Consider the following 16,089-nt stretch of genomic DNA (forward strand, 5'->3'; position numbering starts at 1 on the left):
ACAGCCAAGGTGAAAGAACATTGCATGAGCAACAACTAATTCTGCATGTCACTTAAGACACAGAAAGAACCTCCATAGAGGGGTTCTGGGCATGCGTGCAATCTCATGTTTTATATATAGTTTGCATAAATATATTATAGTAGCCTTAAGATATTTACCTAATTATAGAGAGACCTTTATCTTGAAACATCCAGGTACCCAGAATTGCTGATAACTGACCCCATACATTTATATCACTTGGAAGAACATTGGTGACCTAACATTTGGTTGACTTGGGTGTAATTTGTTTTCTCTCAGGACTCCAACTCTGCTATTTACTTCATAGCTTATCTAGATTAAGGGTTCATTGTTGACACTAAAAGATTACATATTTACTTGAAAAGTGATTAAGGAGTTTATGTTGGAAGGAGAATCTAAAGGATTCAATGCAGGATAAATTACCCTCCACCACACACATTCTGCACATATATGGTTCAAAATTCAGGGAAGTGGGGTAAGTAACTCCCCACATCCCTAGGGTAGGAAGAGTATAGATCACTCAGCCATTGGTAAACATGGGAAATCTGTGCTTTTGTTTTCTTCTATCCAGTTGAAGCAAAGTAAGTCAGAGCACAGAAATCTAAGTTTGATTTGTTATTACTTGCAACCCAATTTAATTGCCAGCAATGTTGACTTTACCATGTCTACATTCTATTCAAATGAATGGGGAAAACATGTTGCTAGGTGCATAGGAGTTGACATTCAATTATGTATAGTATATTTATATGTTTATTAAGCTATGAGATCTATCTCTATAAAGTATGCCAACCCCTGAGCCAAATACCAATCGTAAAATAAACTCTTACCACTAGTATTTTCAAGAGCTGGAATGAAAGAAAACAAAAACTTACAACTTTGTACTCATTTGATAAAAGCTAGTGTTGTAAGGAAAACAGACCAACGCACACAAATACCATAGAAAATGTAATCTTTATTCTTTTGGCTTGTTTGTAATGTTGTTAGCTGTAAGTTTAGGTAATAACATTTCCCTGCATGCAGTTCACAGTACACTACAAGTCATTTAAGTCTTGGAAAGCAAAGGAGTCTACAATTAACTTTTTGCATGTGTCTGAAACAGAAATTTAAGCTAACATTGTGTGATCAGCAAACTCATGTAATTTTTTTGGAAAATGAAGATATGTGGATCCCACATATTTGGTAAAACATTCCAGTGCAGCATGAATCAACAAGAATAGAACAAATATGAAATTTAAAAAAAAATAACCTTTTTAGCACCTCCGTACCTGAAACAGGTTACTTTCAGAGTGTCCCAAGTACGTCCAGCATTAAAAAGTTTCAACACCTGATGCAGGCTGTGCTCACAACCTCTGTATATTGGTACCGTGATTCTTCACATGATCCCACTATCGGGAATGAGTGATTTGCAGTCCCAGTTTCCACATTCAGTGTGTGCACAAAAAACAAAGTAATAAAATAGCAAATGTACAACTCTTTTCTTTTTCCTTTATTTGGTAAAAGATCTCCAATTGATTAGTGCTAAGCATGGATAGTAACAAAAGTGACCACAGCATTAACCCTACAGTTAGTTTTCATCTTTTCTCTTATGTACAAAATGCTGAAAAATAAAGCTAAATGAATATTTACAGTATTTATAGTTTCATCATCTTATAAACTCTTTACGCTTTAAAGCAGTTTGCAATATTACCCAATGTTTGTTTTTTTAATCTGAACTAATAGGAAATGGTTAAAATTATACAATAAAACTATAATGGGAACTCAAAAATAAAAACAGAACTATAGAATCAGCTGCAAACTATTGCTTAACCCCTTAAGGACCAATGAAATTAAACCTGGCACCTAAAGGGAAACCCCTTAGCTTTGACAGTGGCAAAATTATGAGTTTGTAGCCCCCGGCAGCAAAGAGATTAATGACAATGAAAACAGGTTTTTGTTGAACTGTTGAACAACTTGTCTTACTTTACCATTTGGTATATGGCTTTCCATGTCAGACTGCTGGACAGTGGAAAAATAAATATCATAAAATAGCCCAAGCAATATAAACATGCAATTGTGATCTCACCCAAACTATTTATATTGGTACAGAATATTTTCTATTATTCTCCAAAAGCTTGCAAACTACACATATTGTGGTACATATTTGATGCAATAAATATTGTGCCCAAGTCATTATTTCTTTGCTCAAACATCCACCACAGGGTAAAGTAACTATTTACATACCATAACATAGGCATTTCCATTGGCATGTACATTGTCAACCTCACTGACAGCTGAAGGTGGCCAAACAATAATGCAGGACAAGGCCCAAAGAAAGTTTTCATCTGGTCAATCTTGTGATGGTGAAATGTGAATTTGTGCCTTGGGGCACTAGGTAAGTGTTAGCACAAGCTGAGGTTTGCATAAAGGATGAATCCAACTGCCCTCTGACCTGGGACTCAATGGGGCATTACAGGCGTGTATTAACTTCTCTTTATGTGACTCAGCATGAACAGATAAGCACCTCCACATTGTCACATAATGCTCTGACTTTTTTTTGTAGCGCTATGTTTTTTTCATGCATGACCTATGAGTCCAGCATGCGTTCATGCAATCTGTTTTATTCATATGTTATAGAGAAAGATATAGCAGAACACCTGGTTCTCATACCTTTGAAGTGGTAAGTAACAGCCCCAATCCCAACATAAAACCCAATTACAAAAATAGTCACATATAATAGTAGAGAACCTGTGAATTCAAAAAAATGATGAATCCATAAACATAGAGTTTGTAAACATATGGCAAATATGGCAGTTGAAATGCAAACAGTGGATACAAGTACTTTACTAAAGTGTTCAACACACAAAAAAATTATAGGTTTGTATCCCACAAAATGGTCCCCATTCTGCACAGTCTGAGTAGCCATTTGGACTATCCTCTTCAGCAGTGTCAGCTGGGAGATAACCCTTTTACTTCTTGACCAGCAAAGCATTGATAAGAAATGCATTGCAAGCCGCCTTATAGTGATGAAGTGGTTCAAACAGTAACCTCCCGTCAAGTTTGTTGATTTCAATTGTAGTCACTGACAAGGGGTCACGGTCTTATTGTAGGCACTGACCAAAAGTACATCATTTAAGAACTGTCAGTTTGGCAGAAATTTCTGGAAGTAGTCCTGATCACATCAATAAATAATGTTCACAGGCTGTAAACAGTTTGCCACTGAAATTATTTTTTATGCTCCCTGACATCTTTGCCCCTGTCTTCCTTTTCTATTTTGTCTTTTTCGTGTTTTTCTTTATCTGGTTTTGTAACACTGTCATAGGATGGAGGAGACGTTGTTGAAGGAGTAATGTCTGCTTTCTCTGTTGTAGAGTTTCCATTTAGTCGATCGCTCAACATATCTTTCCTTGTAAGTAGACTCCCTCCATCTTTGCTCTTTTCCTGGCTGTACAAAAAGGAAGCATGTTTTATGCCTTTCTTTAAAGCATAGCGTCTGTAGCAGCGCTGAATAACTATAGCAGCTAACTCCTCTTGTTTCCTTCGTAAAGTAGATGTGATTGGTTCATAGGAAGCCTTTGAAGGATTGGATGCCATGAATCGTTCCTCCATCGGCTGTCTTAAGTTATCCATTTCATCACCTTCACCTAACACACGCTTTGTAAAGGCAAACAGGACATCAAGGCAGTGAATTCTGTCCCCACTCACCATAGGCAGATCCATTGCTATTAACTGGACATTGTTTGGTTTTGGCATTCGGAGAGGTGGATCCAGTGCATCAGCAAAATCAGTCAGCTTAATGTATTGTATAAATTGTGTTGCATTTGGATCAAATTTTTCCCAGACCTCGTAGAACCTCTCAAAATCGTCTTCTCCTAATGGTTCAGCACTTTCCTCAGTAGCAACACTGAAGTTTTCCAAGATGACAGCTATATACATGTTTACTACAACCAAGAATGATACTATGATATAGCTAACAAAAAAGAAAATGCCAACAGAAGGATTGCCACAATCACCTTTTACACTGCTTCCTGAGTGTTCTGCCTTTGGACTGCAGTCCGGCTCCCCACTGTTAAGAATTGGTGCTAAAAGACCATCCCATCCTGCAGAAGTTGTAATTTGGAATAAACAGATCATGCTGTTACCAAAGGTCTCAAAGTTAAACATGTCATCAATTCCAGCTTCTTTCTTAACATAGGCAAAGTTGGACATGCCGAAAATGGCGTAGATGAACATCACCAAAAAGAGCAGTAAACCAATATTGAACAAAGCAGGAAGTGACATCATCAGAGCAAACAGCAGAGTACGAATGCCTTTAGCTCCCTTGATGAGACGCAGGATGCGACCAATCCTAGCTAATCGGATGACTCTGAACAGGGTGGGTGACACAAAATATTTTTCAATAAGATCGGCCAGAAACATTCCTACGGAAGACAAAACAGCAGATGCATAGTAAATATGTGAAATATATAATTCACAGCAAAAACATATATCAAAAAAAATCAAGTTGCATTTAATTTCATCACTTTGGTCATCTGTTCAATCATCATGGTTACCATATTTAAACAGATCAGAATCATAATGGTTATTTCAAATGATTTGACATGCCGAAAATTGTGTATTTTAATCTAATAAAAATGTTATATTTTAATCGAATAAAAATGCTAAGACTCACACATTCATTTATGTGTTATCATCGTGTTCCATACAAATACATAATAGGTTAGAATGTTAGTTACAAGGCCCTGGTGTGGTAAGCAGATATGACAACTAAAGATGTCTCTCTCTCTTTTGTATTTAATTACCCACCACCAACACCTCAGTGATTTAGTTGTACCTACAACAAAATACCTATTATCTTATTTGTATCACTAGTGGTTGCACAGCTGACTAGAAAAGTGCAGATTACTGCAATTTGTACTTTCTGACTAATCACACTACAGATCTAAACTACTGAAATGTAACATGCAAATTTCTTGAATTATATTTGTTTTAAATTGAGGTTAGCCTTACACAACAATAAGAGCCTCATTTATATTAAACATACATACCTACTATAGAGAGAATTACAACCACAAAATCAAATATGTTCCAGCCCATTGTGAAGTAATAGTGGCGTAGGGATATCAACTTGAGTACACATTCTCCAGTAAAAAGAACAATAAAAACAGCATTTATCCAGTACAGGTTGTTCTCCACTTCATCGCTTTGGTCATCTGTTTCAATCATCATGGTTACCATATTTAAACAGATCAGAATCATAATGGTTATATCAAACGGTTGTTTGGAGACAAAATCAAAGACGGCACCTTGAAATTTATTCTGCAATAAACAAGAGAAGTATTTTTATTACACAAGTGAAGTATATAAAAATAGTCTGTCTATAAATCAATATAAAATCATGTCATGTTAATGGCCCTAAAAGATAGCCTCCTAAAAAATAGGGTTCACATGTCATATATTTCTATTTCTATCCTTGCTTAATGCAAATATACTGGATGCACTTGCTCCACTGTTGTACAGTATATACTGAAAAGGAAATTATACAGTATGCTTTTAGGGATTGACCTTTGCAAATGAAGCAATCAATTTCTCTTTTTCCATTTCGTTTGGTTGTTGTTATCAGTACATAAGTTCTAAATGATGTGTATGTCTCCTTTGACATCAGTTAGCCCCTAAAGTTTTACATTAATTAAATATCTTAACACAACATATTTTCTATGTTTATTTCCACTGCACTGCCATTGACTTCTCAGTGAACATTTTATCCTCCTCTAGGTTTTTTTTTTGCAATAAAATTCCACCCATTACTAAAATTGATAAATAGAATGACTTTTGTACATAATCCCATAGCTCTTGACATATTGCACTTATTTTTACTTATTGACATAAAGTCCATGCAGACTACAACGTCGCAAGACAAAAAAATCACCAAGACAAATAAGTTGCTAAAAGAAAAAACACCCATGACATTAATGCATTTGGAGTGAGAAAAAATGCCTATTGATTTTAATGCATTTGATCAAAAAGTCAAAAGTCGAGAGGGCTGGTAAGGCCCCATCTAGAATATGCCATATAGTTTTGGTCTTCAGTGCTCAAATGGAACATTTTTTAATTAGAGAGGGTTCAGAGAAGGGCAACTAAAGGTGGCCAAACACAGGGATCTGCTAGTTTGGCGATGTCACACAAGCGGATCTCTACGATATGCCCACATTGAGGTGGGCAATATCAGGCTGATCCGATCGTTGGGCCCTAGGATATGCCCACATTGAGGTGGGCGATATTAGGCTGATCCAATCATGGGCCCTAGGGTCCAACGATCGTATCAGAATGGATGCCATGCGGGTGAATTGCGGGGCCACATCAACGAAAAGATGCATCCGCAATCTGACAGGATTTTTTTTACCCTGCCCAATCGGCATCTGGACGACTTGTATGGGGGCCTTAAGCTGGTAAAATGTATGGAAAATCTCAGCTATGAGGAAAGACTGGCCAAGTTGGGGTTGTTCACCCTGGAGAAGAGGCACTTAAAGGGTGATATGATAACTACGTATAAATATATAAGGGGATCATAAAATAAGCTCTCTGATGCCTTATTTACCAGTAGGTCTGTCCAGCTGACACAAGGTCACCCATTCTAATTAAGAGGTTTCAGCTTAATATTTGGAAGGGATTTTTTACAGTGAGACGCCGTGAAGATGTGGAATTTTCTCCCTGAATCAGTCATGCTGGTTGGTCCATTAGATAGCTTTAAGAAGGGGTTGGATGGCTTTTTAGCAAGGGAGGGAATACAGGGTTATGAAAGATAGCTCATAGTACAAGTTGATCCAGGGACTGGTCCAATTGCCATCTTGGAGTCAGGAAGGAACCCCCCCCCCCTTTTAAGGCTAATTGGAGATCAACTAGAAGGTAGGCTGAATATATATAGACTTAAAGGAGAACTGAATCCCCCTGTACCAAAAGTCCTCCTGAACTTCCTGGCATTGCCCCCTCCCCCCGCAATGTGCATTAGTTGACGGAAGATGGGGACCTTGAGCACCGCTGTGCTTCTCTGCATTAAAGGGTCAGATTTTTTAAAGGATTTTTTCACTAATGAACATCAAGGGGAGGGGGTCAATGCCAGAAAGTTTAGGGGGCTTTTGTGCGGGGGTTTAGTTCTTTAAAAGGTTGAACTTGCTGGACATGTGCCTTTTCTCAACCTAATCTACTATGTTACTAGGTAAAAGTTGCAGAGACAAAAGAGTTACCTCAAGAAAAAACACCCATTGACTTCAATGCATTTGGAGTGATAAAAAAATGTTGTCATGTAGTGAATTCAATGCGTTTTGCAAATTTTTTAGCAGTTTGGCTAATTTTTCGACGAAGCGAAACAGGACAGATTCGCTCATCACTAGTGACTAAGTATAATAAAAAAAAGAAACTAAATTAAAACACTTTAGGAGTCAAATGTAAGTAATAATATTCTGTAGGACATTGCAAAAGGTTGTTATATCATGGTTACTGATTATGCTATTTTTTATGGTTTGTCTTAAGTATCTTTCTTAAATCCTATGACTTGTCTATGGTATAATTGAATTGAGATATGGAAACAGGGCTTTCCATAGAAACAGATTTTAAAACAGTTTACATCTGAATAGTATGCTTGTTTTTGTTCTGCTCATTTCATAATTGACCTGTAACATTTCTGTATTAGCAAGCGTTTTCTGATAACTTACATCTGGTCTTGGAACAGGTTTTTGTGGTTTCTTGGACCCCAGCTTCTTCATTGCATTGTAATATTTTTTTTGCTCTTCTGTCATAAAGATATCTTGACCTCCGAATTATAGGAACAAAAATCAAAACTGGTCATAATATTGCACATTTTATTTACTAAGATATAATATTTATATTGATTTAAAGAGACATTAAACCCAACTGTAAAGCTGTCCCACTTTGCCCCCTAGTTCTCTATAGAAGAAAAAGGACTTTACTAAATAGTGCTAATTCCATGCACTATAAGTCATCTTGCAAATATCTAACATAAGAAGATAATTCATTCATTATAGCTTAATTATACTACACTGGAATCAGACATGGTGATAAGGGACAGGACTATTCAGTGCTTGGAAACTGTGTTTAAAACTTCCAACTCCAGTTGTAGGAACAAAAAAAAATGGAGCCATATTTCACAGGCGGGATTCACATTATTTAGCATTTTAATGCAGTTGGCGGCTCTGGAGTGCTGGAAATTTTTTTTATTACAATATTAAAGCCTCATATTCTTCCTCATATTCATACCCATTCTATTATGGGTGTTTCTGTATAATTCAAAATGTATCTGCTCCCTATTGCCTCACATATATACTGCATAGTAAATCCTGCTCTAGTTATTTTTGAAAACAGACCAATATGCCATATATCCAAAGATCTTCTCTTTACTGATAAAATACAACATATAATACTTATCTTCTTCTTCTGCTGGTTAAAGTTATCAATGATGACACCAATGAAAAGGTTAAGAGTGAAAAACGATCCAAAAATGATAAAAATAACGAAGTACAAATACATATACAGGTTGTCTTCATATTTTGGCTGTTCCTCTTGCTGAAAATAATGAAAACATATAATGCATTAGATAATGACCTTGTAATGACAAGGTCATATGTTTACATCTTTGCAGGCAGAGACTAAGGGGGTTATTTATCTGAACTTATCTCAACATTTTCCCAAACTCCAATCTAACCGCACAAGTTATTCGGCGTATTATTAGATTTTCCCGAAAATTTTATAATGCATTAGATAATGACCTTGTAATGACAAGGTCATATGTTTACATCTTTGCAGGCAGAGACTAAGGGGGTTATTTATCTGAACTTATCTCAACATTTTCCCAAACTCCAATCTAACCGCACAAGTTATTTCGGCGTATTATTAGATTTTCCCGAAAATTTTCTTTGCGGGAAAAAAATCTGATTTTCACTATTTTTTTCGGATTTCTCACCCGAAAAATCAGATTTCTTATGCTTTTGGCCCAAAAACTTTGGAGTATTGCACGAAACCCAGTGCACATCAAAAGAAAAAACTTTGTCACTTCTCCCATTGACTTATATACAACCTCAACAGGTCTAAAATGCCGGATTTTCTAATTCTGACTTTTTCCATCCTCGGGGTATAATAAATTTAGAAAAATTCCAAAGTACAATTTTTATTCTAAAAACATCACAATTTTTTGGGGGATTTTTGCATTCGGAGTTTAGTAAATAACCCTGGGTTATTTATTAAAAAAAATGAATAATATAAATTTACTATGGACAAAACAAAAAATCTAATTCAGGTAAATGATATAGCAACAGTAACAGGCAGCACACATCTTTATTTACATTGATAATAACATGCAGGGAAATACCCACCCAATATTAATTTGCAATATACATTAGATGTAGCTACTGTTATGCTGAAGTGTTAGGGTTTATTCAGGCATTTAATTGCAGCCCTTGGCTAAGGTGCATTCATATGTATAGGCTCAAGATAATCTAAAATATTTAAGGCTGCTTCACTAGGGAACCTGTCCGTTAAAATAAATTATTTGATATGTGAAATTTAATCTTTTTAATTGACTGTTAGATAAAAGTTAATTATTATCATTGGTCAATAAACTGTATTAAAATCCATATGATGCTTATGCATGTATATCAGACATGTCTATACAAACCTGTCGTGAGTCAACAGCTGCATACATTATTTCCATCCATCCTTTGAATGTAGCCTGTAAGAGATGTTTTAGTTAGAGGTAAGGTTTCAATTAGCTGTTTTATTAAAACCATTGACATAATATATGTAATGGCTGTCTCCTACAGTTTCCCTATGAAGACATTAGTATTCTTGTCCATGCATGTGGAGTTCCTGTAATTATTTTTTATTTGTTTTATTTATAGTGCCAACATACTGAATATTCTGCAGCACTTTACAGAGGTTATACATCATGCACATCAGTCAGTATGCCACTATCCCTTCAGGATAATCACACATGGATAAATACATTTTGGCAATCTTCAACAGTGTGGTCGTATTAATTAATTTGGTCAGTCAAATCAAAGCCATATGGCCAAAATGCAGACATACTAGAATAACTAGATAAAGGGCTTTGTAGAACCCTCTTTCAATTGATCAGTGCACTGAGCTAGTGACATTATTTATTAAATATATTGAAATTTATTGGCAATGTCCAATGAGACATTGTGTTGCCATCACTGACGATTTACATTACTGCCTGTGGAAAGGATAATATGCAAGTCACAAGTTGCCTGTAATTTCCTTTTTTTTCCAACTTCAGAAAAAGAAGCTATGCATATGTTTGCCTGTGACTTAATGGCAGAGGTGAAAGTAATTAGGGCTGTTTTTTCACCTGCAGTAGTGCACATTTACTGTGTACCAAAACACCTCATTGGCCTATGACAGTAGCCTTACAACCTGTTTGCAAGACAGAAAATAATGCCCTAAAATGTTATGCTCTTATTGGAATAAACTATACATCAGAATTTGTACCCAGTGCCTTCAGTCAAATTTTTCACAAATATTATCAGTGATATTAAGAATTTTACAAAGCCATATTCTACTTACCACCTGCAGCAAAGAAAGATATCCAAATCCCACATTATCAAAATTCACTTTCACGATTTTCCATCTGGCTGTTTCATTGTCTCTAACAAGATCCATGCATTGGCTCTTATTATTAACTTTTGTGTAGTCAAACACAGTATCATCCGTGTAATTTGCACAGTAGCCATACTTTCCAGAAAACATGTTAACTCCCATTATGCTAAAAATGAGCCAAAATATGAGGCAAACCAGAAGGACGTTCATAATGGATGGAATGGCTCCAACAAGGGCATTCACTACAACCTGGTACAGAAGATTAAGAAGAAAAAAGAGATTACCTTCACTTTACAATGGTTTTAAGGAGAACTTGATAAAACAGAACTATGAAAACAACATTGAATGAAATGAATAAAACATATATAGTCAGTGACCTACTCTAGATTAGTCAAGCAAAGCATGTAATTCATGAAGGAATGGTAAATTAAGGTAAAAATAATGACAAAAATAGTACCATCATGCTTTAAAAACATAACATATAAATGTAATATAAACATTTGATGAGATTAAATAAGGATGGCCTGTTAATAAGCAAGGTGAAGGGCTCAGTAGATATAGATATACTATAATTCCCATCACTGCCATGAAGTTTAAGCAAATTGATATAAACCATTTAGGGGGTTATTTAAAATGCAAAATGGCCTCGTTATGTTAGTAAAACAACTTTGACCAAACTCCCATCCACAATTTTGCCTTATTTATCAATAAAATAACTTTTGATTTGACAGCCGGAAAATCAGACTTTTTCGAATTATCGCCCAAAAACCACACATTTTTCAGATTATCATATGAAACCCAGTGCAGAGTTAGCAGCCTCAGGGTGTAATAAATTTTGAAAAATGTAAGGATTTTTTTTCCACAAAAAAATTTGTTCTCCTTTAGACCCCGACCATAAAAATTCAGGTTTTAGTAAATAAACACCATAGTGTTTGTTGAGTTGATGTTTGGGTCATTATTAGCTGATATTGTTATGAAGCTGGTGATATTATCAATATGACTACCCCCTAAAGGCACATGTAAGAGATATTAATGGTCATTGGTTCATTCTAACCCCCACTCCCACCCTAAGCAAGAAACCTCTATATGCACAATGCTACATTCCAGTTTCAACAAAAATGGGACTGATTCTGAGAAACAATGCATGATTTTGTCAGGGCTAACCTGCACCCATTAGATGGATTTCTGAGCTACTGATGATGATGGGAGTTATAGTGTATCTACAGTTGGACAGATGTATGATAAATTATACCAGGACTAGAATGAAGACTATATTACTTTTATTCAAGCAGGTATTTCACCTCTTTCTATAAACAGGCCATACTATTTTAATATGTATAAGCAAATAAAATATATGAAACATGAATATAAAGAGAGATTGGTTTGTTATACAGTCATGCAATAACCTGTTTAATAGGTGCCATAACTTCGTAATGCAGGCAATCTCGTAACACCAACCATTCACAATTAATTACTTATCATTCAGTATCATAGTGTCCAAAGCCAGGCAGTCAATAACAGTGTATTCACTAAGAGGATCACTGCATTTAATGCATGGAAACATTCTTAGAAAATAAGACTCTTTTGACTTTTAGAAATGTTTCATTAAGCTAGATTTCAAACTTCAGTCTTTTTCCAAACTGCTGAATTTTGTATATTTTATGACATTTGTACTTTGTCCTTTCTTTTTTTTTTCTTTATCATTTGTTGAGTTTAACAAAAACATGTGTAATCCTTTTGTCCAAACAAAAGACTGAAGAAGCCAATGATTATCTTTGGTATAAATCATTAGTCTCTTAGTGCTCAAAATGGAATTAAAAATTAATAAAATCATATTTTTCTGTGAAAGGTTTAACACATAATGACTGGGTGTTTTAAGAAATGCCACATGGCACATGGCTGTGTCCTTGGTGGGTTGATTTCATAGGGGGAATATTCCTAACAGACTCTATGATCAATATATTTACTTTTATATTATAGGCTCAGGTCATGCTGGAGCACAAAACACTCCTTTTACAGTGGACTGGGAGGGGAAATTAGTTATAGCACAACAAAAATAATGGGGTAAACCTTACTACCTCTAGTGTTTGCATGTTAAAGATGTGTATTTTATAAGGAAAATAAAGAGTTTTGATGTAAAATACTTACTGCGCCATTGCAAGTTCTTGCATTAAGTATTTTATAGAGAGGGAATCAGAATTTCCTGCTTGTTTCCTGCTCATAAAATCATCAGCCTTAAGTTAAATAAAAATGTGAAAAAGCTCAAAATTAATTTTATGGAAGGCTGAACACACTTCATATTAACTAAAGGCAGCAGTTCATGTTTTTGAACTGAAAAACAAAACATGTTCACAGTAGTAAAACTACTGATCTGCCCATTGTACTAGAGACTAATACACCTAGGGGCAGATTTACTAAGGGTCGAAGTGAATTCGAGGGAATTTTTGAAGTCAAAAAATTCAAAATTCAAAGTAATTTTTTGTATACTTCGACCATCGAATAGGATACTACGACTCTGAATTTACTTAGACTTTGATTCGAAGTAAAAATCGCTCGAATAATCGACCATTCGATAATCGAAGTACTGTCTCTTTAAAAAAACTTTGACTTCAATACTTCGCCAACTTAAACATGCCGAAGTGCTATGTTAGCCTATGGGGACCTGCCAGAGCATATTTCAAAGTTTTTGGGTTTCGAAGGAAAATCGTACAATCGTATGATAAAATTGTCATACAATCGTACGATAAATAAAATCCTCCAACTTCTAATTAGAGTGTCGGAGGATTCTATTCGATGGTCGAATTTCGAAGTATTTTCCACTTCGAAATTCGACACTTGATAAATCTGCCCCGTAGTTTCTTTGATAACAACCATTTAGATGGAAGTACCCATCTGTGTGATTGGGACAAAGATAAATGCAGTAAAACCCTGTAACCAATTGGGCTTATGCAAAAATTCAGTAACCCAAGAATATGTACTTCTTTTTTATGCATAACCCAATTCCTTTTGCATGAAAATGTATTTTTTCTTCCGAAGAATGTGTAATTTGTGTATAATCTTTTAAAGTAGTTAATTTCTGTGATTAATGGGGAGTTTAGGTCTTTGTTAAATATACTGTATGTGTGGTACGTGTGCACTGGGGACAATGCTACAGTGTTTGGAAGAATAAATCTCAATGGGGAGAGGGATAAATAAGAGGGCATACACTTTGCATAGCAGTTTCACCCCACCCATATGGAGATGCATTCAATGAAAAAATATATACCTTCTCCAGGGACATCAGGCTAGGTTATATTATCTTTGCCAAATTATTTCAACACCTAAAAAGTGCTATATATGTGTTCTTCTTAAATTTAATTGTATTGCAATATTGGCAAGCAAACATTAAATAGTAATTCAACTATGTTAGATAAAAAGAATCCTTACAGAGCAATAGTAAGGGTAGTTATTATTTGAGAGTCCTCTGGTGATTGGAGGACAAAAGGAGTCAGTTTAAGGGAACACATGTCTTTTTTTGAGCATATTATTGAAAATGGTTAGGCATGGAGAATTCAGTGTATTGCAGAGGAGATCCACTGATGCAACATTACATTTGCATACATTATCTTTGTATAGGGCTAGATTGTTGAAAATGTCAAAATAATTAACCACAAAATAAAAAGAAGCAAGTCTGAATACAAATAATTGTCTCAATTTTTTTTAAAAAAAGCACTTGTATATTGTTTTCTTGTTGACTGACTGTAAGTGTGTCCATCGTATCCTTTATGAAAGAACTGTTACATCACTCTATAAAATAATTATTTTAAATCTTATTGGACTTGAAGTTTGAAATACAACAGTCATGTATAGCAATCATGTGAACATGCATATCTGGTAATTCAACTTTAATTCATCTTTTAAAGTTGAGTTGTCAACATGCTAAAGTGTCATTTCAGTCTAATGCATGCATTGTCTATTGTACACCATTGCTGGTGTGTAGTGTAAACAAATAGTCACCAGTTTAATAGCAAAGGAGAACAAAACATAATTATAATAAATGACATTGCTTGATTTCCATTGTTATCTTTTAGAAACTCTTGATTCACTAAATTGTAATTGTATGAAGTCTAAATATGTTTGGTGGTGTTGTTATCAAAATGAGTCTTGACTTATCCCTAAAAATTGCAAGAACAGTACCATTACACCTGGGGATCTTGAAAAGATTCATAAAAATATAATGAGCTAATTTTCAGCTATAGGTTGATCCAATGATAATTAGTTCAGAAAGCCAAGAAAAGGAAAGGGATGGTGATAGAAATGGTATTGGCTTAGAATAAAATAGCCAACTGGCTTGACTGGTTAGAGCCATGTACTTACTATATATGCCAAATGTACCACTATCTTAGTTCATGAAAGAATCTTGTTTGCCCCCACTCCAAATTATATGGACTGATATGGTGTATTGAACCACAGACTGGGGACCCTTACTCTTTGATATCAATGACATTTGTATTGGCCTCTTACTGAAATTGATTTACTAACTTCAAAAATGGAAAATAACATAAAATGTAAAAAAATCCTAAAAATGTTAAAGAATTAATGACCAGTACTATCAACCTGGTGAAAAATTGGATTGTGTCTCACTTATAAATTTCTAAATATCACAATACGCTCTTCACATAAGCACAAATTGTTTTAAGTTTCTCATTCCATTATTTTCATGTATTTTCATGTTACAATCTGAGACTGGCATACAAGTAATGTATGGTATTGTGTTTACAGTAGAAGCTGGCTCAAATTTGTTTGACTTTTTTTGGCATTTACAGTGCATATAGCTACTCACACTGTACAGCACATCATTATTAGCCTTCATATAGGGTCATGATTATTCATTGACAGTTTCTTGCTCATTAGAATATGCTATATATAATTAATTAATATATATTAATTTAATCAATAGCGAATTTATTCGAATTTTTAATTAAGTGGAATATAATACTAAAATAAATATAATTATAAATGATGTTTTCTTGCATAGCTACAGTGAATATGTTTTCTTGTAGATTTTAAATTTTCTACACTTATCTCCTACAGATAATAATCTTCAACTTTATCTGGTGATGCAGTATTTCTGCACATAGCTTATCTTCTGCCAAAATCATTGTCATCATGCCCTTGTAGGAGTGAAGGTTGGGATCATAGTCAATAGATGTCATAAGACAGACACACTTCCATTGGTTACAGTGTATACAGATAATTTGCTTATGTTTTATTCCAAGTTAAATTGTAATATTAAATTATAATATTATTTGAACCTTCACTTTGTATATACAGTGTATATAGTGTGTATATATATATATATATATATATATATATATATATATATATATATATATATATATATATATATATATATATATATATATATATATATATATATATATATATATTATAAATAACAAACCATTTTTTAATGTATTGTCTTGT

General features: G+C 34.5%; 1 protein-coding gene across 4 annotated transcripts in view; it reads right to left on the minus strand.

Annotated features, from left to right (window-relative positions):
* Nucleotides 1-950: 950 nt before the first annotated feature.
* Nucleotides 951-16,089, minus strand: part of LOC108702974 (sodium channel protein type 2 subunit alpha) — a 98,516-nt gene continuing 83,377 nt past the window's right edge. For all 4 annotated transcript variants that reach the window (XM_018238837.2, XM_018238835.2, XM_018238836.2 and 1 more), the window contains exons 22-27: nt 10,591-10,872; nt 9,683-9,736; nt 8,437-8,574; nt 7,707-7,811; nt 5,043-5,313; nt 951-4,415 (exon numbers count right to left, since the gene is read on the minus strand). In XM_018238837.2, the coding sequence (XP_018094326.1) occupies nt 3,220-4,415; nt 5,043-5,313; nt 7,707-7,811; nt 8,437-8,574; nt 9,683-9,736; nt 10,591-10,872 (2,046 nt within the window). In that variant the 3' untranslated portion in view covers nt 951-3,219. The remainder of the gene's footprint in view (nt 4,416-5,042; nt 5,314-7,706; nt 7,812-8,436; nt 8,575-9,682; nt 9,737-10,590; nt 10,873-16,089) is intronic.

This window comes from Xenopus laevis, chromosome 9_10S, assembly GCF_017654675.1.
Source record: "Xenopus laevis strain J_2021 chromosome 9_10S, Xenopus_laevis_v10.1, whole genome shotgun sequence".
Classification (NCBI taxonomy): Eukaryota; Metazoa; Chordata; class Amphibia; order Anura; family Pipidae; genus Xenopus; species Xenopus laevis.